This window comes from Pelodiscus sinensis, chromosome 20, assembly GCF_052426305.1.
Source record: "Pelodiscus sinensis isolate ZL-2025 chromosome 20, ASM5242630v1, whole genome shotgun sequence".
In the NCBI taxonomy this organism is placed as follows: domain Eukaryota; kingdom Metazoa; phylum Chordata; order Testudines; family Trionychidae; genus Pelodiscus; species Pelodiscus sinensis.
The window spans coordinates 20,072,676-20,098,465 of NC_143071.1; the positions used below are offsets into that span (position 1 = coordinate 20,072,676).

Here is a 25,790-nt window from a genome sequence, read left to right on the forward strand (position 1 = left end):
CACGCTGTACGGGGAGTGTGGGGCACGGCTTGCCACGTGCTCTGCCTGTTTGTGTGCCGTGAGGCAGTCGGAGGTGTGCTGCGGAGAGAACAGAATTCAAAATGGCTGCCCTTAAAGGGACAAGCCTCCTTTTTTTTTCCCCTCTCAACGACTTTTCCCTGGGGGCTTTTTTTTCCTCAACAAAAAAATCCTAGGTGTTCCCCATAAAAAAAAATATTGTTTGGTGTTCTTCAGTCTTAAAAAGTATAAGAAACACTGATCTGCATGTTTTGTTAGTCTTTAAAGTGCTTTAGGACTATTTTAAAAAAAATGTTTTACATAGTGAAAGGCGGATATATTTGGGGTTTGAATTCCTTTTGGGGGTTGGTTTCCTGAGCGCTGAGCTCTAGAATTGAGCCCTCCCAGAGCTGAAGTGGCTCAGTGTCTGCATTGTTTTGCAGGGGGACAGTTACACAAACTCTGTGCCTTGTTTGGGGGAGACAAGAGGATCTGGCCCAGCAGGACAGGGTGCTGGGAAGCCCCAGAGAGCAAGAAGGTGGGACCAGTGGCATGATCAGCTCACCAGGAAACAATCTCGAGGGCACTTCTGTGAGTGCACCTGACACCCTATAACTGCTACTAGCTTATGCAACCACTTCACAGGATTACCTTACGAAATGCTTCCATTTCCTTGTCCCTTCACTGCTGTTCTGCAGCTCCCTGGGTGGCTCAGACACACTCATGAATGCACAGCTGGTTTAAATGTCTCTGTCAAACTTTATGAACACTCCTTTCCAGCACTTGGTTGTCAGAAAAGGCAAAGGCACCTTCATTCCTCCCCAGGCCAGAACTGCCCCCGCAATGCACCATGTCTGTGGTGAAATGCCCCAAGAGCTCTGTGTCCTCTTAGAAGCCAGTATAACAAACACCTTGGTCAGTGGACAAGTCGCCATCACAAGTTTGCATAAAACATTCCGGCTGTGTCTAGATTGCACCCCTTTTCCGTAAAAGGGATGCAAATTAGGCACAGTGCAATTGCAAATGAAGCGGGGATTTAAATCTTCCCCGCTTCATTTGCATAAACATGGCTGCTGCTTTTTTCCGGCTCGGGGCTTTGCCGGCAAAAAGCACCAGTCTAGACGGGGATCTTTCGGAAAATAAAGCCTTTTCCAAAAGATCCCTTATTCCTCGCCAGTCCCTCTGGGCCACACCCTAGCACTGGAAGGCAGGAGACCAGAGTGTGAGAGCAGATGAGGTGGAAAATCCTTGACTAGGTCGCCCTGTCCATGTTACAACAGAACCAGGCCTGGCCTTTACCGCCTGTTTTGTCCTTAACCTGCCCTGACAGGACAGCTGCTAAGCACTACCAGTTACAACCTGTGTGCTTCGGAGTGCCCCTGCCTGCCTGAGTCTTTGGTATTCGGAGAGATGGGGGATCCCCAAACCCCTCTTAGCTGGTGACTCAAGACAAGGGGAAATTCAGTCACCGGGGTACAACATCCCAGATTCCAAACACCGGCTGCTCCCATTGGCTTCAGGGGAACTTGCCGCAGTTCCGCACAGTTCACAGTGCGAGGGGTAGCAGGGCTCTTTGCACAGAGAAAGCAGCAGTAGCACTGGCTGAGTCCCGGGGCATTAGACAAGACAAAAATGGACCAGAACACAGCCCCGGAAATGGACCCGTCCGTGTGCAAACACAACCCCTGGTTCCACCCAATGGCTGCGCTGCTCTTGTAAACAGTATTCCCTATTAGACTCACACCACAACGAGCACCTGTTGCACCGCTGCCTTTGCCAAGGGCCCTGGTTTGTGTGCAGGGGTGCACCTTCCCCACCGTGGGGCATGCACCCGCGGGAACAGAATCACTCTGCAGTTGCCGTTGGGATTGCGTCGCCTTCATTCCGCTCCCAGGATCGTGCTGAGAATCACAGACATGCCCCCTCGTTGGGTCTGGCCACCTCTCCCCTCCTGGTGCAAAGAGCAGTGGCCCCCGGGCGCTGGGGCCCATCACACTCAGCCCACACCTGACACACAGCTGGAGCATGGAGAAAACGAAGGGAAGAGGGGTTCTGTCCGCTGTTGGTTCCTCTGTCTCTTGTATTCTACAGCCAGGAGCTCCAACTCCCAATAAGGGTGGCTACTATTTCAATCACTGGCGTGCTTTTATTGAGGGGGTATCACGGGGAAGGAATACAACACTCGCTGGCATCCCCTCATGGCTTCTCAAAGGAGCCCTTGGTAACCATAGGAGAAACCCAGGCCCTCCCTCTGTCCCAAGGGCAGGGCGAGCCCTTCACGCCACAGCCTGTTGTGTCGGCTAGGCACTGCCCTGCCTTATTGGAGAGGTAGAGCTCTGCAAATCCCCAGCTATCCGCAGGGCTCCACACCCAGGGACGTGGGTATCCACGGCTCGCTGCTGCAGATACGTTATTTTGTATCCACGCGCGGCTCTACTTTAAAGGGACGTGTCCTGTCTGTCTGGGGTCAAGCTGCCCCCTTGGCTATGCTGATCCCAGACTAACAAGCCAGGCCAGTTCTCCCCACAGAAATCGAAAGGAAAATCAAGGAGTGAAAAGTGAGGGTTGAGCAGGACGATGCTTTTTTTGTTAAAAAAAAAAAAAAAGGTGCCGGTACTCCAGGGGCTCTGACTGGCGGTGCCAGCACTGTGTCTGGAGGTGCCAGTACTGTGTACTGGGCAGTACCATCACAAAAAAAGCACTGGTTACAGCAGTGGGAGATGGGAGACGACACGGCTCACACGTCCTTGGTTGCCGACACTCAGCAAGGTGCTTTAGAGAGGAGGAACAGAGATACCGAGTTTGTCCTCGCAATTGTGCCAGAGAGAGGGGCATCTGCAGGCTTTGAATCCCCTCCGGCTGCAACAAATGGAACCAGCAGGACAGCAGTTTGGAAGACTATGTGGAAAAGAGCCTTAGTCATCGCTGAGAGCAGCTGTTGGACCCGTGCTGTGGCTTTCATTGTAGGAAACGGCTACTACTTCCCTGCCCCAGATCTTTTAGTTAGATACCAGACAAGCAAGGGTTGAGGGTTAAGAAGTGAGTCCCCATCCCGGCCAATAATTGCCCTTCATCTGTTCTCTTGATGAGTCACAGCAGAGGGCAGGGAAGCATGACACGGAGGGCCTCCACCTAGCTTATTGCTTGGTTTTATTTTGCAGCAGGAAGAAAGGCCTGGGAGCCACAGGATGGTGGAAGGGAGAGGGCAAAGGGGCCCCAGAGGATGTTTTGAAGATGGGAAAGCAGCAGCATTTAATGCACAGATTTGCAGGCTTGAACCTCACAAATTGGTCTCAGGGTAAAAACATCACCACAGGGAAGAGCGGGCTGAGCAAACGTGAATAGGCATCCACAACCGCGTGCACATACGTGCTTCAGGGTGCATGCACATAACCCTCATATGCACAGTCTTTTGCACACTGAAGTGCACCTATTCAGGTATGCCAGCCTTCATCTGTCAGCATGCCTGCTCCTTGGAGGCTCACCATGAACACTAGCAGCTAAATCCTGGTCCCCCGGAAGGCCAGAGCCATGTTCCCATTGACTTTAATGAGATCAGGGTTTAGCTTCACCTCTTGGGGAACGGACACCTGCGGGGCACATGCAGCTGAGAGCGCGAGGTGGAGACACTTGTGAGGTAGATGGAGGTGAGCTAATAGTGAGTGCAGATGGACAGGGGAGGGAGAGCCTGCCCATGGCTTGCTCCCAATCATGCTCTTCTCTTAACCAGCTGCCAAGTGCAGATGGCAGCCACCTCTCTAACCCAGAGACTAACACTCATCCCCCTCCCTCGCCCCTCAAGGTGGAGGCCCCCCGTGTCATGCAGACCACCCGCCCTGGAACATCTCTTGCAGGGGCAAGCAGGCAGACCTTTCAGTGCTCCCTTGGGCCCAGCTAAGAAGGTGGAGGCTTAAACCATCAGCAGAGACTGGAGAGAAGAGGCAGGCATGGAGGAAGGGTGTAAAACATCAGCTCTTTCCTCCCCGGTCACCACGCTGAAGGAGACAGGAATGGGTAGGGAGAGGACCGACAATCCCTTAGCTACAGAAGGTGGACACATGCCAGGAGAAGACTGGAAAGGCTCAGAACTGAGGAGTCATACGGCCTTCATTCAAACAAAACCCCTTCTGCTGTTACCACGGCGAGCTCAGTTTGCCTTAGCATAAATAGCGAGAAGGGGTCTGCCCAGAGGAGCAATGAGAGGTCCAGGCTACATTCTGTAAAAATCAGTGTCGCTACATCTGCTGGATTTGAGTGTTAATGCCCACAGAGCTGGTGCTCTGTGTTTCTTTAGTGTCAGGGAAGTGATGGGTGGGGGGCTTTGCCCTCTACTCTGTGTGAGGCTGGAATGAGCATGCAGTCCTGGGGGGTGGAGTCTCTTCAGACAGCCAGCGGGCCCATCACGCCCTGCATATCTTCCTTGTCTTCCAGGCTGATGCTGCTGGAAGACAGATGGTGCCTCTGGGCTCGCCTGCGGGTCAGGGCATTGTCATCTGACCCCTGGATGCCTGAAGAAGAGAAGACAGTGATTAGACATGCACAGCGGTGCCTAGTGTTAGCAGAGAGCAGGGCATCTCAGAAATACCACTCGGTATTTTAAATCTGGGCACAGAGTGGAATTGCCTTATAATTGGAAAAGGATGGGACAGCAGCATGGAGCTGGGGGTATCCTCTTTCTCCACTGTCAGCAGCTGGGATTTGGACTCCTTTTCACAAAATTATAGCGGGCTGGTCTCCTCGCTGGGCCCCATTTTATCCCAACCGCTAGAAATTCACAGCCTGGGACAGTTCCAGGGAAACACGTGAGTTCATAAACAACAATGCTCCACCTAGAGTGAAGCAGAGCGAATCCCACATTGCTTCCGCGCTTTGCCGAGGACCAGTGGCGCTTCTAGCCAGAGGAGAACCTCATCTTACAGCAACCTGTGCTGGGGAAAATGACTTCCCTCTCACTGGCTCACACCGCACCATTCAGACAGGAGACCACTGACTCAAATTGCACTGATTGCAGCAGGCCACCTATGGCATGCTCATGGCTCACAGGCTCCTTGCTGTGGAAATGACTGGGATACACTAGTGCTTGCTTCAATCAGTACGTACAATGGCAACAACAATCCATTGTGTAGCTCAATTACCTGGCTTCTGAACGGAGCCTGCAACTGCTGATAAACTGCAAAAATACCCCCTGGGCTGAGGAGGGATTTTTGCTCAGCGTAGGAAGTGTGTATGTGTTATTTTTGCCTAGGAAATGTATAGAGCTGAGCCAGCCTGCAACACAATGCTAAACAAGGCCATCTCCTGTGAATTTACAACCCTTGGAGTGTTTTGCTCCAGAATCAAAATGGCACCACCCCCATTGTTTGCATATTTGCTGGAAGAATGAAGGAACATCCCACAAGCGAGAGGCTCTCCCCATCTCAGCCCTGGAGACCTGGAAATCCACTTTAGCACTAGCAGGCCTTGCAAAGAGGCAAAGCTAACCATGGTGTGAGACTAATCTGAGACTAATCTTGGTGTGACATCCAGAAAGGGCAATGCGTCTGCTAGAGTGTTCCTCTACCGTCCTGATGCCACAGCTGAAGAGTTACCATGAAAAAGCAACGTTGGGATGTCACCTGGGATTGCTTACTGGCTCCCAGCAAGGCCTCTGCAAATACTGGGCCGTGCAAACCCAGGGTGTAGCTCCACTGACTGCCATGGAATTACACCCGGGATGAATTTGGTCCATTAGCTGCTGGCCCCTTTCTTCCTGGCTACTGGAAGGCTGAAGAAGGATGCCATGGCTCGGTATTTTCCCCACCACTTTGTGTGCATGATGGAAAGGGCTTGGGTCATCTGCCTAAGCTAGGGCAGGAGATGCTCCGCTGAGATCCGTCGGCCCCTCAGGCACACATGGGATTTTTTCAGGATTAAAAGTCACTGACTCAGCATGTACTTTCTCATGACATAAAGGCAAGGGAAATCAATCAGGTCCAGCAGGTGAAGGGAGGCAGAAGCCCTTCGCTCCTAATGCCCACACAGAGGCCAGCTGGAGTCTCAGGACACAAAATGGGGATGTTCAAAAGGGGCGAAGGCCAGGAGAGCTCTGTTTAGACTTACAACCAAGGTTCCCTCTAAGCTGCACGGCAACATGGCACTGCAGCTGCTTAATGAGTCCGGCTCGGGGTGGCTGCACACAGAGCTGCCTGGCTGGGGGAGGGGTACTTCTCTCTCAGCTGCAGGAGCAGCTCCCTGCTGAGGACAAAGCTGTCCTGCCCTCCCCATGCAAAGCAAAGTTCCATTACATCAGGGGAGTAATTTAGTCCCTACAAGCCACCCATGGGCATTCTTTCTGGTTGGTTGGTTTTTTGCAAAGGGCTCGTGCACTGCACTGGGATCTGGCTTTTCCCCATTTGCATAAGGGTGGTAGCACATGCCAACAGACCTGTCCAAAGCCTTCACCATGGGTCTTTATACCACTTGCAGAGGTGGGGCAGGAGGAGAGCAGCCCAGCTTCTCCAAAATACAATCTGTCTTTCGCACCAATTCCAAGCAGTGGGCCTCATGCTCCATTGCCCAGCACTTTGCGGCATCAACTCTGCCAGTGCTCAGCTGCCATTCTGCTCCGGCAGTGTTTGACACCCAACGGGCCGAGCAGTGGTGATTTAGGCTCACTGGATATGGAAATCCCTTCTGATGTTATCAAGGGGATGTGCTTATTATCAAGGCGTATGGGATGGGGCAAGATTTTTTCCCATTAATCATGGCATGGGGGCAATTTTGCTCATCAAGAGGAGTCCAAAAAAAAAAAAAAAACCCCAAACAGTAAAACAAGCGTGAGGGTTGTTCAGACTTTGCGTATCTCATACCTAGTCGTCAATGTTTATGGGGCACGACTCCGGAACCGCGGCTGTTCAGCAGAAAAGACCAAAAGCAAATGGTGAACAAAAGACACACACGGGCACACACAAAACAGAAGCAGCAATGCACAGAAGTTTTGTCACACTGTGATCCAGAAGGTTCTCCATGCAAACCCCGCCCTGCCTGGCTGGGTTAACACCAGCCCCTGGCACCGTGCTCCAGCTCAGATGACATTCCTTAAGAGACCACCTGAGCTGCCGTGGTGAGATGAACGGAAGGAACCCATCCTGGCTACCTATTGGGCGGAAGGGGTAGATGTTGAACCCAGGAGGTGCTGTATTCCATGTCATGCCATAAAAACTGCCGGACTGGGAAACAAAGCCCCACAAAACCTCATGTTCTAGCAGAGCATTACAAGCTGGATTGCATGGTCACAGTTTATGGACACCCAGGGTTACAATGGAGTTTCCACCTATTAACACAGACAGGAGCGGAAGGTTAAATTCAGTGCAAGAGAAAACAGCAAAAAGCCAGGCTTGAGGACCGAGACTGGACAGCTTACTTCTAGAAGCCAGACTTCTCTACTTCCCTGGGAGCTTTTCCTCCCAAACTCCCTTCATTCCTAGGGATCTGCCCCACTTCCTCACCCCTGCCCTCTGACTGCCAAAGAGAAGGAAACACGTGTCCTCATGAAAAAAGGTTTCAGCACTTGGGCTCCATCCTGGTCTGGGAGTGTGTGGACACAGCTGCACTCTGAACTAGGGATGTTAAAATTAATTAACTAATTGAATACAATTAGTCGATAAGGGCACTTCCACTTTGAAATATAGCAAGAGCCCACCTGGCTGTTGCTACATTTCAAAGGAAGAAGTTCCACATGGTGTTTTGTTTATCGGATAGTCGACTAGTCGATTAGTTGCTTACTACTCCAAACCATCCTGCCACAAAACCCAGTGGGCCTGATTCTGATCACATCTGTCCTGGTTTTGCACCCATTTATCTTCACTGATGTCAGTAGAGACGCTCCTGATTTAAACCAGTATAAATGAGAACAAGGTTCGGCCCACGGAGTTCACACGCCACAGGCTTTCTGTGGGGGATGCCTACAAGGGGTGGGGATCCACAGGTCCAAGGAGGGGCTAAACTGGTGTTTTCAAAGGAGCTGATGTAGATAGAAGCCCAAATCCTGTAGAGTTTGAGTGGGAGTTGCCAGCACCCTGCTTATGTGAAACGCTGACATTACATGCCCTTGAACTTCCTCTTACAGAGCCTCTGCCACTGGAATTACTCTGGGAAAATACCTAATCTGGGTCTCTCCCCTATCAGATCACTTAGCACACAGGCAACAGCCTATTATGTCTATGTTTGTCCTCCTGGTAACAATGACCACACAGCTATCTGCATGGCCACTATATGTCTCTGTGCTGTATAGTGTTCCAAATGGGGTGTGATCTTGGTAAACAACGAAGACAAAGTGAGAACTCAAGCTGGGTAAACGCCTGTTTCTTTTGAACTGTAGTTTGTAATAGTTTTTCTTTTAAACAAATGGCTCTTGCTTAAGACAGTGATTTCATATATTATGACAGCTATGATTGGAATAAAACATACCAGCCTTTAAAACAGTGAACTGCAATACTACATATTTCAGGAGAGGAAGAGTATAATTCAGCCTTGTTTACCCAAGAAATAGTTGTCCATATGAGATCTGCTGGATGATCATTCTATATTGCAATATCCAAAGATGATACTGGACAATTTACTAAACACACTCTTTTGGCCTTTAATGTAGCTGTGCTTTGCAGAAAGAGATAGTCATGTCAGAAAGTAAATTTACAAAAGCATCATGTAAATGTAATGTGCTACCACCACACAGCTTTCTATGGAGGACTGTGCTGTGTGCCTAGTGGAGTGGATTACTTGGAAAGTAAATAAGCATAATGAACCAATATGAGTTTGACTCTGAATTCACATCAGTGCTGTTTTACACTGGTGTATTCCCACTCATTTCAGAGTAAATGAAAGCTGCTGTTTATAACAGATTTGAAAATTCAAGCCCTTAATGCATCTCTTGCCACCCACACTGAAAAATAAAATCCTACTTTAACTGAGAACTACACAGTATATTGCAAAGTGTACACAGTTAAACCGCCTGATGACTTTGATCAGTAATACCTTTAAATCATTCCTCAATAGCAGAGTTATCTTTTGCTAACTGACATTAGGGGCCTAATTCTGATTTACACTAATGCCCTTTTATATCACATTGTTTACACCTATGTTACAATGCTCTGGCAATGAAAGGGGACTGAATATAAACACAAATCAGACCCTAAGGAGGGGCTGTCTTCACTGCAGAGTTAGCCCTGTCTTACTTGGGTGTTGTCCTACCCCAATCCTGTCCATGCACAAAACCCTCTCCTCTAAGATCAGAGGTGCTTCCAACCCAGAGTAGCTGGTTCAGCTGGAGATGTACTTTGGAGCCCAGGTTTTGCTTTCAATGAGGACGGAGGATAAACCTCTCTAGCACTGACAGTCCTGCCAAATTCCCCCCAGGGCCCCAGAAGGACAGAAAGTTCTCCCAGAACTACCTTGGAAAAGAATATAGAACAATTCAGTTACTGAAGCATCAAGCTTCACCACAGATAGAGCCAGGCGCAGATACAAAATTTTGTATCTGCATCCACATCTGTATCTGCAAAAATGGGCCGGGGATATCCTATCCACATCTGCGGATGTGGATACCTGCGGCTATGAAGTGGATAGCCATGGATCTGCAGGGCTGTAACCCTGGGATACACCCCCGAAACACCTAGTTTAGCGATACACATGGGGGAGCACAGAACCATGAGGACTGAGACTGCTCACACCTCATCAGCTGGGCTAACCAGTGCTCATCACCTAGGTTAACACCTCCATGAAGACACAGACCCTTGTTTTCCACTGGCATCCAAAAGCCGATGTCAAAGATTATTGGCTGTTTTGTGGAACCACATTCCTAACACCAGCTGATTTTTCATGTCGAAGTTGAGCTAACGAGTGATAAGAGAATCTCCAGGTCTCGGAGACAACACAAACAAAATGAGAAATTCCATCAAGAGCTAGATGTTGCAGCACTAAGATGCCTCTTTACAGAGAGCTGGATGAGTGAGGAGAGGCCCGGGAAGATTAGAGGGCAGCATTCCACAGAGAGACCTGATACAGAGACACATGGTACAGATCATAGGGGCTGGAGCATCTGCAGGGGAAAATAGGTGGGTGCTAAGCACCCACTAGTAGTCAAGCTCCTCCGCTGCTGCCCTTCCCCCCCATGCCTCTTGCCCGCCCACAGCCCTGCTGATGAAATCCTCTCCTCCCTTCCCAGTGCTTCTGGAGCACTGCGAACAGCAGAGGATTCACAGCAGGTTCACGCCGTTTGGGAAGCTCCAAGAGGAATGGGGAGGAACAGGGACGGGGCACGCTTGGGGGTAGGGGAGGGGCAGGACGTGGCTTGGGGGAAGGGGTGGAATGGGGTGGGGGTGGGCTAGGGTGGGAAAGAGGCGAGGCAGGGATTTGAGGAAAGGGGTGGAGTGGGGGGCCTGGGACACGGTGGGGGGGGGAGGTCAGGCACCCCCTGGCTAGAGGGGAAGTCGGTGTCTATGGTACCCATAAACAGAACTATACGTTCCCCCCACCTCCTCCCACACTTCACAGGAAGGTAGAACTGGCTGGGACCTCAACCTAATGGTTCCCAGACTGCTTCAGCTGCTACTTTAAGCCCCCTAAGATGGATTTGACCAGGCCCTGCTGCCTTGACTTTCTCTAACTTATCTTTACCTGCGTTAGCCTGCTCTTTGTCTGCATTGGCCGCCCTTCCTACACCCTTGTTCTTAATATTAACTATGCTGAGTCACCATTAGCCTTAGTGAAAACTGAAGCAAAACAGGAATCAAATGCCTCCGCCTGCTTGAGGTCACCAGTCACTAGTTCTCCTTCTCTAAGTAGACGACCTACACATTCCTCCATCAGTCTCTTGCTTGAATGGCCTTTTGGTCAGAGCCATAAAGACTGGTTCTCTTGGAAGAACGGCATTAAGGGAAAGCTTAGCCATTTGAAATAAGCCTGCTGCATAACTACTTGCTCTTCTAGTAATTTACATTGTTATAACAAGGACCCTGCTCTGGCTTTAAATCTGCAGCCGATTCAATAGCCTGTCATGTTTATTTAAACCTAATGCCTGCTGTGAGGTTTGCAGCCTCACAGAGACCCTCCTGTGCTGTATCACATTGCCCAGAGGGATGCTTCCTTGAATCTTTCCAAGGCTGCTCCTGCCTAATTCTCCTCTAAAGAGCCATAGACAGTAGCAAAAAGAGTGATGAAGTGTCTTTGCTTGCATGTATCATTTTGCAAGGCTGGCCATTTATCATAGAAAAAACCAGCGGTTTAACAAGGCAGCCTTCCTCCGACCCTGCACTTCCCCCCCAAAATTACAGAAAACACAGAGAGGGGGAGGCCTGAGTCAACACCGTTTTGGGCAAAAATCTTTCTCTTGAAAAGATACATTAGACCACTAAAAAATCCGGGTCACTCTTGGGTGCTGCACAACACTGAATGTGAACAGATCCACCTGGATGAGAACTGGCTGAGTGTTGCTCAGCCATGTGCCTGGAGGGGGAAAGACGGTTCATTGTGAAAACACTGCAAGGGGCTTTTTTGACACAAACCGCATGACTGTAACACACAAAACCTCACAGTTCAACAGTTGTGTGGTCACCACTCCCCGCTACTTCCCTTAATCTACATACAATCAGAGCAGCCCCTGCCATTTTCCGGAAATTGTCACAGGACCATGCCCATTATGACAGCAGTGGGGTGCATTCAGTTGTCAGAACAGAAGCTCAGGTTTGCCCCCTTCCGAGCTGCTGGATGCGTCTTGCTGTGTGTGGTGCTTTCTGCATCCACTCGCTCCCTTTTTAGGGAGATGGGTGACGTGCAAACTTTGGAAAACACCCCCCTTTCCACAACATGTAGCATTTATGGGCTAAGCCAGTTTGGCTTCAAAGCAAAGTACATTGGAACAGGTAAGTCATTGCGATGAAATGCGCACAAGGCTCTTTGCTGTGGGCAGTGCATAAGGCAGAGAAGACAGCTAGGGTTGTGATGGGGCATCAGAGTGAACCCCACAACATACTAAACATACCACAATCGCATATTATAACACAGAAACTGCAACTGCTAAAGGAACAGGATATTTTCTCATTGTCTCTGCCTTCTTTTGAGCATCACAATTGACACATGAGTCTACGTGGGGCAGATCCTCAGCTGGGGGGAAACGCACACTGGCGGATGTAAAAGAGCTGAGGATCTGGCTGCATGGGCATCTACTGTACTGCAAAAAGCTGCTCTTTTTCTCTGATGATTCAATAGCATATTCAATAAGGACAAGAGCCGATTCATGTTTCCTCTCACTTTTTCCATCCATGTGCGGAAAAAATGTTATGTGCACCGAGGCATGTGTAGATGTGCACCACCACTAGAAATACAAGCTGCTGGCAGTGGGCACTTTACTAATACGCTGGGCAGCATTTGAATCTCTCTTAGGTGGCTGCCCAAGCACTCAGCTTGCAGGGAACACAGGAGCCCATGTCCTTTGAAGACTGGATCAGCCCCTGAAGCACTCACCTCATGACTCATCACTTAACTTCCCCTCTGGAGATCTGTGTTTCTAGCCAGCTACCTATCCTCTGCATCTATTCTGAGGCAGCTTTTCACCAAAGAAACACTCTAGGAAGGACACCCAGGATATGGCTACACTAGTTCGAACTAGGGTGGCTAGTGTAACCATACCCCCGGAGATTAAACCCAGCACTAAGGTGATAGTGAAGGTTAAAGGATTGGATCCTGGAGTGAAATGAAAACCTGGCCCCCATCAGGGCTTTCATGAAGAGCTCTACGGAATGGGGTCAGGAGTCATTCCGGGGAAGGGGGAAGGAGGGACGTCGGTCAGTGACTGGAGAACAAGCTGAGAAGAGGAAACTCAGGATCAGAACATGCATAGAGCCTCTGCCCCTAGCTGATCCACTGACACTGTGCAGGCCCATCTGAGGTGGCTGGGACTGCGCATCTGTGGACAGGCAACCTTGAAGTGCTGTGCTCCATTGCACTTCACATACGCAACCACCCAGCCCCTGTCTCCCCCAGGTGATGGTGCTGCTGGCTTTGCAGAAGAGGTGGATACAAGCAGAGGTGCAGGGCTCAGAGACAGGTGCTGCTCTCTCCCCCCTCCCCCCCAAGAGAGAAGAGAGCTCTGCAATGGACTCATAAGCAGCAAAGCCACCAAGCAGCCATGCAGGCTGGAGGATGGACGCCACGTCTCACAGCTGTGCATTTAGTGCCTAATTTATTCCACAAGGGCTCCTAGCTTTGGCCTTCTCCAAGCACCACTGAATGCAGCAGGAGCTGTGTTCTGCAGAGCCAGAGCCAGAGCCAGATTTGGCTCTTAGTTACCTGGATGCAAACCATGGCAGCAACTTGGCTGAACCCAATGCAGTTGCTCTGGATTCATAGCAGGGGAATAGGGCAGAATTTGGCCCCGAGCGTTTTGTCAACCTCCCCCATCTGCCACAACATGGCAGATTCACTAGCAAAGCCTGGGGCTAAGGAAAGGTAACAATGGCTGGAAGGGAATTCAAAACACAGCTGTGGTTAACAAGGAATTCCACTAGGATGCCCCTGGCCCTGGGCTATTATGTGGAGTTGCTCCTTACCACACAGGGAAAGGGGCAAGTGGCTGATCTGCCCAGTCGTTCCCATCACCCCTGCAAATGGATGCTGTGAAGCAACTGCCTCCCCACAGAAAGGCATACTCATGACACAAGGAGATTCAGTTTGCCGCATTCCTTGCGGGCTCTGTTCTATGGCAGGAGCCTGTATCATCTTGATTTCTTGGCTGCATTTCCCCAAGTGGAATAAATCGTAACGGAAATGGGATGGCTGCAATGGGAGAGGAAGCAGCAGAGGAGGAAGCGTTTTTGGGCAGGGTTAGAAAGGATCTTCCCCGCCACAGCTGATAAAAACTAGGTCCCCTGGAAGGAGGTAGGGAGGTTTCTCCAAATATGTCAGGTCTACAGCCCTCAGGGAGCAGCCTGATTTACAGATCAGGAAGGGATAGGCAGGTGCAGGGTTGCATTCAACTTGTCCACAAATTTACTGCTACGGGGCCAAAAATCAGTCTGGTGGTGTCAAGAGGATGAATTTGAACCAGTGCTGGGATCAACCCCCTCATTCTTTCCCCTCATGCTGAGAGAACTGGTAACTCCATCTTGCCCCCATGCCAGGTAAGAAAGCAACTCTGATATAGCAGCTGGGAATTCCCTTCCTTTGTCCCCAGGCACCTACTGCCAGCCACATACATTCAGGGACCGTCAATAAATTTGTGACCGTTCAGCAACCCTGAGCGTGGGAAGGACAGAAGCATGGATCGAGAAAACTGTGTTGGGACAGAGTGAACATGAACTTTCACACAGATGGAGTCCAGTGAAAACAAACTCAAGAGACAAATACAGGAGCGACGGACTCGGAGTTAGTAAAACAATGTGGAAGGAAGAAATGGACAAAGAGAGAGTTAAGTGGGGAGGAGGGATGGGTCTTTTGGGTGTCCCACGGGAAGAAGAACAAATCAAGCAGTAACTAGACTGTGCTTGCGCTCAGCCACTGGCTACCCCCCTGTTCACTTGCTTTGTGGATGGCACTTTCCAAGGCACTGATGTTTGGATCAGAACGGGTCTACAGGATACCTGGAAACAACTGGCCAGTGGCCGCTGCTAGGTCTTCAGTTGGGAGGAGGACGTGCGCCTGGTGAAATTTTGTGCTGTTTTTTTGCGAAGTCTGGAAGCGACCAGGGGCCACAGACTGTGAGTCTGATCAGCTCCTGGTACAAATTGGTGCAGCTCCGATGAAGCTAAGAGAGCAGCACCAATACATTTACCCTAGCAGCCACCCCCGCCCTGTATCACTAAAACGGTCTATTTCCTACCGACAAGCAGCACACCTTCCAGCATCCAACCAGCAGACCTGCCGCTGCGGTGCCATAGGTGCCATCTGCGCTACAAGACGCCACTGTGCTGGGGGAAGAACCAGTAACCCCACAGTAGCCCTGTCCCAGTTGAGGCCCAGTCTGGCCTTGCAGCGGACACAGGCGTGAACCATGTTTGAAAAACGCTCCCACCTTGCGGAACTGCAGCTTGATTCAGAGCTGTGGATAAACCCTGGCTCCTCTCCGTGTGAGCAGGCCCACGCCACGGCATGTTGCAATACGGTAGCTCTTCACTGGGAAGATGGAACCCAAAACCAAAAGGACAATTGTCCAGTGACCCTCTCCTGTAAACTAGCAAAGCTGCCTAGGCAGGTAGAAACCCCCCATTCCTCACTCACGCACGGTCAGTGCTGACAAAATGGGGAGAAGAGCAACGCTGCTTGTGGAACCCTCCCCTCCGCCTCCCAAGGGGTCTGTCCTACCGTGTGTCTCTAGGTCCCCTTTTGGACCCTTCTCCTTAGCGACCCTGACCAACAGGGAGCAGTCAGGAAAGGGGAGACCACTGATCTCTCCCTTGGCTACAAAATAGAGGGCCACAGGCCCCAGCTCCCTGTCCTAAGCTCTCACTTGAAGGCTGAATGGCTTGAAAAGGAGGTGGAGATGGTTTTGCTCACCCAGCAAGCAACAGAAGGCCAAGACCTTCTGGCCAAAAGCGGCAAAGAATTCACATCACTGCCTTCCATGACCTACTCCTGCTGGAGTTGGAGACCTGCAGTCAGTCCTTCCCTGCCCCGCAGCTTTGCTCCGGGACTGTGCTCATAAGGAGGTGGGCACTAGAGCGGAACATCTCCTGCCTCCCGGCTGCCTGGCTAGGCACACACGTCTGCTGCAGTGGGACAGAAGTGGGGAGTGAGGGATAGGGAGAGTGGAAATTCTGCCCCTTCCCCCCAAAGTTCATGTTCAGCAGACTGCCACTCACCAGGGAAGCAGGCTTCAGAGCACAGCTTATTGTCCAGCGCTTTCACGCTCACGATGTCAATGTCATTGTTATTGTCACACTCCATACCTAGGAAAGCACCTGTCCTCTGGCCTGCAACGGAGTTAACGCAGTTAGAGAGGCAGCGGTGTCCCCCCATCTCCTCGTAAAATACAGGAAGAGAGACAACAATCAAATGTAATCACAGAGCTCTAAAAATGACAAGAAGAACGACATGGGTAGAGAGTGGACAATAAGGAGTCAGATCCGTGTGCATGCATTTGTGTCAAGCCATCCTGCTGTTTTCCCAGCCGCCTCCTTTCTTGTGCCCTGACAACTGATGTCACCCACGGGAGGCTGCGGAACACAGGAGGACACTTAACAGACACATCTAAAAGAGCAATACGTATGCAGGTGAAAAGGCTGAGAAGAGAGTAGCTGGGAAAAGCAGCTAGTGAGATTTCTCCCTGTCCATGCTTTTGTTTGCCTCTGGTCTGCATCTGGTATGAGCAGGGCTGTGGGAATGTGAGGCTACTAGAAAGTAAAACCAGCAGTAGAATCTCACCAATTCTCACTTTTCTGGGGGCGGGGGGGAGGGGGGGAGAGAGGGAGAGACTCACTGCCACCTCCCCCGAAACACACCCTGCCAGCAACCTCTCTCCACTTCCATCCCGGATTTAATTGCTGGGAAAATGCAACAGGGCAGGGAGAAACGGCTTTTTGGAGTGGCTTGAGGGCTTATTCTTTGCTTGTTGTCTAACCAGAGACACACAAACATGGAAAGGGGAGGAAAAAGGGAGATTTGGACCCTTGCTGACACTCCCAGTGAAAGCAGTGGGAGCGTGGCCTGTTGACTTCAAGGGAAACAGGTGGAAGCCTCAGAACTGCAATTCATTGCAGCTCCTTTTCTAGGGGGAATGATGGGGTACAACTCGAGAAAGGGGCAAGAGAGAAATCTGAGTCTGCTCACACACCAAAGCATATTGGGAAATTAAACCAGTCGAGAGACCTGCTCGATGTTCCCTTACTTGAAAAACAAACCACCACCACCATGTACAATAACCTAGAAGGGGGAGATTTTCAAAGGGCAGCTGGAAGAGAGAGATCTCCAGTGGGAAGCAGGCACCTCCCTCCCATTTGTGCCTTTGAGAACACTCCCCTTAATTGGCAAGTAGACTGAAACCTGAGGGGTGACAGGCACCATTCCAGCAAAGGAACCTCTCTTCAGAGACTGTCCAATCCCATTGCCAGTGGCAGCACAGGACTCCAAGCTGGAAGTCTCCAGGCAAAGGGAGGGGGATCCGGCAGGCTGTTTGCTGGGCTGTGTATGCGATAAGTGTGCATGGCCACTGAAATGCCAAGAGTGCACCTGGCACTAGACAGAAGCTATGGCCTGGGGAACAAGGAGCAAAGGGGAGAGATGTTGGCTGGCCCCTGAGGACAGTCTGTTAGAAAGAGGGAGGGTGTGTGTGGGGGGGAGTGGGGGTTTGCTCCCTGAACTCTTCTATCTACACCTATGGGAGGAAATAGGAATTTTCCATAATGTTTTTATGAATCCCGGGTATGCCTCAGGTTTCCCCGTCTTTGCATTGTTACCCAGTAGGGGAAATGGGTGTAGTCTTCATGTCGTCTTCTCTTAGAGTAGGCTGAGAGATATAGGTGGCTGCATGTCACCTGGGTGTCTGAATGGGTCATTAAAGCGATTGGCTGAGGCCGACCCATATCCAAGAAGACAATGGAAAACCCAATCACCAGCACCTTGACACCTAACAAGCCATTGGCCCAGGAGCTGCTTAAAGAGGACCCAGGGGTTGCAGGAAGATGCTGGGGTTAATTCCCTGCTGGCCTAAGTGGGTGGGATTCCATCCAAGTGAATGAAGTTGCATTTGCTTAAGCCACTGCTGAATTTCAATGGTTGGCTTTTCATCAGCAGCGCCTGGCCTGGGACTGGATTTTGCCCAGACAGACTGTGAAGATCCCGACTGCTGCACAGCACTTTAGACGCTGCTGGGCCGGGTGCAGAAAATAAAAGGGGCCTATTGTAGCAGACCCTGAAATACAGCTTCCTTCTGCACCACCCCAGCACACCACCCTGTGTTCTGCTTCTCGGGCTGCGCCACTCGCTCCTGCGCACTAGCCGAGTGGGGCTGCAATGAAACACTGGAGCGGCTGGGGGTCCCTGCCTGATCCGCTACATTTCTCCTTTTTGAGAGATCCCGGCCCTTGTTGTTAGAACAGTGCGAGGTCGGAGGGGGAGAACAGACCCCTCTGCTCCCTGCTCGTCTCTCCTGCGTAACGGCTCACCCTAACCATGCCTGTTTCTCAGCTGCTCCCTGGAGAAGGCAATCAATCGCTACGAGGGGCACAGAGGGCACTTTGGTTGCTGCTCGAGTGACCTGAGCCAAACCCCCTCAGCTTTTGGATGTTCCCATTCCTGGCTCCAGGTCCAGCCCATCTCATGTTTCTGCTGCCTCTAAAAGCCTGAGGTGCAGCTCAGATAACCAGCCGGGGGAAGGCGAAAGGGAGAAGAAAGGGGATCCCAGGACACTGCGAACTGTACTGTCCATACACCATGTACTGTGCAGACAGCACCACGTCTGTGCCCTTCCGTGGGACCTGATACAGATGGAGACACTCCTCAGAGCCTGAGTCTTGACATCAAGGGATTCAGTCTACTCCCAGAACATACTGCACAGGCACAGATCATCTCCGTCTTGCACTCGCCCTCCGCCAAGCCGCCTGTGCTCCCCAGTACCATTCTCTGAGCCCCAGTTCATGGTGAAGGAAGAGAAGATGACCCCCTCCTACTCTGCACCCAACCACCAAGCAGGCTAGTCCCGGTGCGGGCCGACTCTCCTCCTCTGACTAGGTGTGACACCCTGAGCATACGATATGCTCTGTGCTTGCTGGGGAAACAGAACCAAGCTAGCGGGGAGGGAGTAATGATCCACGTCGGTTACCGTCTTCCTGGGTGGGAGATCCGGCCTCTTCATCCAGAACGTCGTTCCCCTGCGACACAGAAGACAGGCAGTGAAAGGCAAAGGACTCTGTCCAAGAACCAGGAGCTGAGTCCTTCAAACACCATCCACCTCCTCTCCACAGGCTACCCTCTACCTCCTGCACTTACCTAGCTCCCCCAGCACCTCTTGACATGCCCTTACCAGCCCAGGGACAATCTGCAACACTGCTAGAGGAGCTGCCCCTCCCAGAGCTACTGCTGTCCTGCCAGGGCTGCTGCAGTCCCCTCAGCTCACAAAGCTACAAGCCAACTCTCCTGCTTGCAGTCCTTGCTCATCTCACCCCCTCCCCAAGCTTTACATGCCAGTTTCTCCAGCCCAGGAGAAGCTAGCACACCCACGTACGTATACTCTGGCCACCAACATGAGCCAAGAGAGGACCTGGGGTTAGAGCTCAGCCCAAGTTTTCAACTGAAGCTTTTTTGGGTGGGGGGCAGTGAAAAAGGCAGATTCTGCAGCACTGAAACATTCTGCAAACTCGTGCAGATTTTCACAAATTGTTTCCTTTGAAAAAGAAGCGAGAAGAAATTCTGAAAAAATCCCAATCCAATTTTCCAATCTGAAACGCCTGCTTTAACCTTTCCTTTCATTCTATTGTTAAAAAGCTGAACAATGTCCCTAGTGCAGGCATGTCAAACTCGAAGCCTACTGAGGGTCGCACAAACGAAAACTGATAGGTTTCAGGGCCATCAAAGAAAGTGTACTTTATCAGAAAGTTGTAATTATTTATTATTATAGATTATGTTTTAGGTATATTTTATAATATTTTTTCAGGTCTTTTTTTAATATAATACAATAATTTGATGTGTGTAAATGTTATTTGCTCATATAAAATAATTTTTAATTTAAATATAAATTTAAGGTACTTTTTAATTTTTTATATGATACATAACTTGCTTTGTTGAAATAAAAACAAGTATAGACCCTGGTTAACCAAATAGAACATGCTTCTCTGAAAAGCTCAGATACTTTGTAAGTTTGAGATTTTGCATAAACATATAATTATTCGTGCAATTGCAAAAAATTGACATATTTATTGATATAAAATGAATATACATTTTGCAATTTTATTTGGGAATAAATAAATAAAAAACAAAATATTAACAAAATAACTCCCTCCTCTCCCCCAGAGCCAGGCACTCCCATACCCCCGTTCTAACCAAATCCCCTCCACTCCCCCAGAGCCAGGCCCCTCCAACCTAATGCTTCCTCCCCCCCAGAACTAGGCCCCCCCAACCTAATGCCTCCCCCTTTTCCCAGAGCAAGGTCCCCCACAACCTAATGACTCCCCCCTCCCACAGAGCCAGGCACCCCCAACCTAATGCCTCCCTCCTCCCCCAAAGCCAGGCCCCCCAACCTAATGACTTCCCCGACCCTCACAGCCAGGCGCTCCCAGCCCCTCTAACCTAATACCTGGGTCCCAGAGTTGCCGCTGCCACCACCACACATTTCTTCCTCAGGTGTGCTGGGGTGGTGTGAGCACAGGGGCCAGCTGTGAGTGCGTGCTGGGCGCTGGGTGCAGAGTGGCCCGGCTGGCTGTGAGTGCATGTGCAGAGCGCCCAGCACAGAGCAGCCCAGCCGGCCATGAGCACATCCTGGGTGCCGTGTGCAGAGCGGCCCCGGCCGCGAGCAGTCGCTGGGGTGCAGAGCGGCCCGGCCGGCTGTGATTTGCACTCGGCCGTGTGCTCCAAGTGCCCAGCGGGCTGCACATTATTGCTTTATAAAAATGTAGTGGCAGGCCGCAAAAATTTTCGATTGGGCCGCATGTGGCCTGCCAAATGCCAATTTGACATGCCTGCCCTAGTGGATAGGCAGCCTCGCATTCCTGTCAGGCTGAATGGAGCATTTTATTGGACCAGAGACAGATTTTTTAAAAAACTCTTCAATGTGCCAAAAATTTCATTTTTGGTTTGACCTGAAGTGATTTTTTTTTTAATTCTGTGTTGCCAACTAACCGTACTAATGCTCCCTTATTCACACAGGGATGGTCTGGACAGTACTGGGTCCTGCCATGAGGGCAGGGGACTGGACTCGATGACCTCTCGAGGTCCCTTCCAGTTCTAGAGTTCTATGATTCTATGATTCTACCAGGACTTTCAACCAAAAGCGCATGCCTCTAAATCTTGAGCTACAGAATAGCTCCTTCATGCAACTCACAAGGTCTCACCCTCACTGTGGCAGTGCTTAATTTGTAACGAAAGAGTTGCTGGGGCTCAAACAATAGTTTTTCATTCATAATGGACGTGGAATAACCAGAGGTGCCAGGTATGAGCACTGGTGAGGCCTAGCACCAGTTAAGCACTGCACTGGGACCAGCTGCTAGCAGCCAGTGCGATCACACATGTGAACTCAGTATATTACACAGCTCATTGATCACCAGGAAAGGCTGCTGACGAGTTCCTTCCTATGAACGTGGGTTTTTACCTCCGCATCTTGCTCCTCTGCAGGGATACTGACAAAATTCGTATCCGGAGATTCCACAGGGGTTGACTGCAAAACAGGGACAAGAGAAGTCAGACGATTCTACTCGCGCTGCGTGGCTGTGAATCAATGCAGTTTGCCGCTAGCATTCTCCATCACCAGGGCTGCCCCAATGGAGCTGGAATAATAGCCCCCCAGCGAGATGGGCCTTCTTCCAGAAAGGCGCAGGCTGAGCAAGGCTTATTAGCCGATTTATTCTCTCTATTTAGTGCTGTACAACAGAGAGTAAAAAAGAAAAAAAATGTTTTTCAAAAAAGCTTCCAATCCATGGTCCTGAACCAAATAATGTTTCTGAGTTTTACTTACAGCTTCAAAATTGTAATTCTGACAATAATTTCATCAAGTTGCTGTTTAAGACAACCCCCTGGCAACCAAAGAGTAGAAGTTTTCTATAGGACAGTGGCACCTAGAGCAGTGATCTCCAAACTTTTTACACCCAAGATCACTTTTTAAATGTCAGGGCAAGCCAAGATCTACCCCATCCCTTCCCTAAGACCCCACCCCTTCCTTGAGACCCCACCCTCTCTGTTCCCCTCCTCTCCATCACTTGGTGTCCCCAGCCCTTACTCACTCTCACTGGGCTGAGACAGGAGGTGCGGGCTCTGGGGTGGGAATGAGGGATTTGGATGTGGGAAGGGGTGAGAGATGCAAGCTCTGGGAGAGAATTTGGATGCCGGAGGAAGTGGAGAAGGGGCTACTGGCTCAGGGAGGGAGCTCTAGGCTGGGGAGTGTTGGGGTCAGATGGAAGGTTAGGGTGCTGAGCAAGCTGCAGGCTTGTGGAGGTTGGGGTTGCAGGAGTTTAGGTTGGGTGTAAGAGGGGTTCAGGGCAGGGAGGCTGGGAGTATGATGGGCTCAGGACACAGATTTGCAGTGTGTGGGTGGTGCAGGAGTGTTGGGGCAGAAGACTGGTGTTGTGGGAGTGCAGGAGTTTGGGGATGTGAGGGGCTCAGGACAAGGGGTTCTGGTGTATGAAGGACTCAGGGTTGCGGTCTGCGGTGGATGCAGGAGTGTTATGATGCTGTGGCCAGATGGGGGCTTGGCCCCAATTGGGAGTTTGTTAGCCAGGTTTCATTTAAAAAAAAATATTATGTCAAACACACAACGTTTCAGCGTTGTCTTTATTTATGAGAGGGGTAGGGAACCTGTTTTGGGTCAGGTGTCACTGACCCACAAAAAAATCAGTCCAGGACTACACAAATAAGATGCAAAAATACAACCCCTCCAAAACCTCCCAAGCCTCACTGATGTGGCCCCAACTGAGACACCTCACTCTGGCCCCTGAGTGAGGTTCAGACCAGATTCACTCTTCTGGGGTTTGTGGTGTTTTAGATGCTGCTTGTAATTAGAACTGGGAGCACTGGCTGTTGGGAATCTGGAAGCACAGGAAACAGGAAGGAGGGGGGAGGAGATGAGCCAGGGCTGAGTGAGAGCTACGGAGGGGAGCAGCAGCAGCTTTGTAAAGAGGTTTCACTTTTGGTAAATAAAGGCCTGTTGAAGTTTGTTACTACCTTGCTTGCATGATACAACAGGGTTCCAGAGTTAGTGGAATTTGTGGGCTCCTCTACACTCTGAGGTGGGGCCAAAAATGAGGGATCCAGTGTGCAGGACGGGGCTGCCAATGAGTGGGATAGGGATGGGGGTGCAGAATCTGGGTGGAAAATAGGGTACAAGAGCAAGCTGGGGGTAGGTGTCTGGCCAGGAGGGAGGGGGCAGGGGAAAGGCTACTGGTGGGGGCTGGGGCAGGAGCAGGGTGCAGGTGGGGAGGAGCAAAGGGAAAGGAAGGGAGAAAGGGCTCAGGGCTCCTCCGCCAGAAAGTTTTCTTTCAATTGTTTGAGAGCAAAAGGTTTTAAAAAGACTGGAACTTAGCTGGTGCAAACTGAAATGACAAATGGGTGTAACATTCACTGCAATGTTGTTCCAAAGACATTAACTCTCTGGTGACCGGAGTGCTGGAGCAGTCCCATTTAGAGGGGCAATCACACCCAAAGTTGGGTTAATAGCCTGGAAGAGCTGAGATCAATTTTTTCAATGCGCTCAAGTGACATAGGAGGCTAAATCTCATTTTCAAAAGGGACTTAGGCACTTCGTGGTCTAAGTGGCTCTGACTTTCAAAGGGCCTAAGTTTCAATGGACTAGTTACAAAGGCTGTAAGTCATTCGGGCCTTTTGAAAACTGGACCCCAGATCTGAAAGCAGAAGAGCAGTGAAAACAAACGTGAGAGTCTCTGGCATTGTTCCACCAGAGTGAACAAAGGAACCACGAGCTGGTCCATCTAATCTGGTATTCCATATTGAACAGGGATCAAGGCTGGATGCTTTATATGAAGATATATTCAGGGGGGTTGTTTACAGGCTCCCCCCACACCCACATACACGCAGCCCTACCCTCAAATAATCAATCATACTGTGTTACAAAGGGGGGAATTTCTTGCTGGCGATCAGCCTCTCTCCCAATGCATGAAGTGCTTGTTGGTCCACTCTGCCTACCTCTCCTTCTGAAGGAATCCCGCTGGCAGCTGCAGGGGATGGGAGCATGTCCCCCTCCTCCTCGGTGCCCGGAGCGACGTAGGAGCCAGACATGGAGGACACAGTGTCTGTGCTGATCTGGGAGTGCTGACTTTGGGAGGAGGCCATGGACATGATGGACTGGGCCAGGCTGCTGCTGCCAGGATCTGGAGAGAAAAGGAAGCATGGAGAAGGCAGGGCAGCATCAGAAAGGGCAGAGCAGCCGCAGCTGTGCAGGTTTGACTGCAAGGGAAACCGTTTGCAATGCAGATTCTACGATTATGGGTGTCAATTTGCCCTGCTCCCCTTCTCCAGACCCTGGCACTGGTGCCTACGAGCTGGACCCCTGCTTCCATGTCCTATGGCCTGGAGACTCCCATTGGTAACCTCCCTTCAAACACCTAGCAAAGAAACTGCTTTCCAGTGGGAACAAGCTCCTGCTGCATGCAATGCCCACACCAGACCTACAACTTTGGGGCTGGATGGAAGAATCAGTAGGTGAGGCTCTAGCCTGTGTCATAAGAATGGCCATACTGGATCAGACCAAAGGTCCATCTAGCCCAGGATCCTGTCTTCCAACAGTGGCTAATGATAGATGCCCCAGAGGGAATTAACAGAACAAGTGTTCATCAAGTGATCCATCTCATTGCCCACTCCCATCCTCTGACAAACAGGTTTGGGACACCATTCCTATCCGTCCTGGTTAATAGCCATCGATGGGCCTAACCTCCATGAATGTATCCAGTTCTTTTTGAACCCTGTTAAAGTTCTGGCCTCCACAACATCCTCTGGCAAGGAGTTCCATTGGTTGACTGTGTGTTGAATGAAGAAATACTTCCTTTTGTTTGTTTTAAACCTGCTGCCTATTAATTTCATTTGGTGACCCCTAGTCTTTGTGTTCTGAGAAGGAATAAATAACTCTTCTTTATTCACTTTTTCCACACTAGTCATGATTTTATAAACCTCTATTATATCCTCCCTTAGTTGTCTCTCTTCCAAGCTGAGCGGTCCCTGTCTTAGGGTATGTCTATACTACATGCCTCTGGCAACAGAGGCATGTAGATTAGGCTACCGGACATAGTAAAATGAAGCGGTGATGTAAATAATCGCCGCTTCATTTAAATTTACATGGCTGCCGCGGTGAGCCGACAAACAGCTGATCAGCTGTTTGTTGGCTCAGCGCGGCAGTCGTGTAAATTTAAATGAAGCGGCGATTATTTAAATCGCCGCTTCATTTTACTATGTCCGGTAGCCTAATCTACATGCCTCTGTCGCCAGAGGCATGTAGTCTAGACGTACCCTTATTAATCTCTCCTCATATGGCAGCTGTTCCATATACTTAATCATTTTTGTTGCCCTTCTCTGAACTATTTTCCAATGCCAAGAGATCTTTTTTGAGATAAGGGGACCACACTGAGAAGCAGTATTCAAGATGTGAGTGTGCCATGGATTTATATAGAGGCAATAAGATATTCTCTGTCTTACTCTCTATCCCTTTTTTAATGATTCCTAACATTCTATTTGCTTCTGTATGCAGGAGGTCAGACTAGATGATCACGATGGCCCCTTTCTGGCCTTAACACCTGTGAAATCTACAGTAGGGATGTTAAAATGTGGTTCATTTATTAATCAAGTAGTCAATACAATTTTTATCAACTACTCAATTAGTCCCGGCTTACACCAGGTGCGGGACCAAATCCCACTGCAGCTCTGTAATGTAAAAGGCAGTAGGAGCAGGACAGCAACCCCTGTCCGTGGGTTGGGACATCTACTTTGCGTCAGCAACCCCTTCCTTCCCCCCCAGCGCTGCTGCAGGTGGCACTGCAAAGACTGTGCTGGAGACAACTGGCTTTTAAGCCAGCTCCCCACAGCACCAACTCCTGCTGCCCCCTCCTGCCTTGCTGCCTCTATATCAGAGGCAGCAAGAGGGGAGGAATGTGAGTAATCAACTCAACTATCGGATA

At 50.3% G+C, this 25,790-nt stretch overlaps 1 protein-coding gene across 9 annotated transcripts in view; it reads right to left on the minus strand.

Moving 5' to 3' along the window:
- Positions 1 to 2,593: 2,593 nt before the first annotated feature.
- RNF157 (ring finger protein 157) overlaps positions 2,594 to 25,790 on the minus strand; it is a 122,212-nt gene continuing 99,015 nt past the window's right edge. For 4 of the 9 annotated variants that reach the window (XM_075903616.2, XM_075903613.2, XM_075903615.2 and 1 more), the window contains 5 exons: positions 23,809 to 23,993; positions 21,266 to 21,331; positions 18,785 to 18,833; positions 15,828 to 15,938; positions 2,594 to 4,505 (listed from right to left, as the gene is read on the minus strand). In XM_075903616.2, the coding sequence (XP_075759731.2) occupies positions 4,378 to 4,505; positions 15,828 to 15,938; positions 18,785 to 18,833; positions 21,266 to 21,331; positions 23,809 to 23,993 (539 nt within the window). In that variant the 3' untranslated portion in view covers positions 2,594 to 4,377. The other 5 variants (XM_075903617.2, XM_075903619.2, XM_075903614.2 and 2 more) reach the window with 5 other exon arrangements.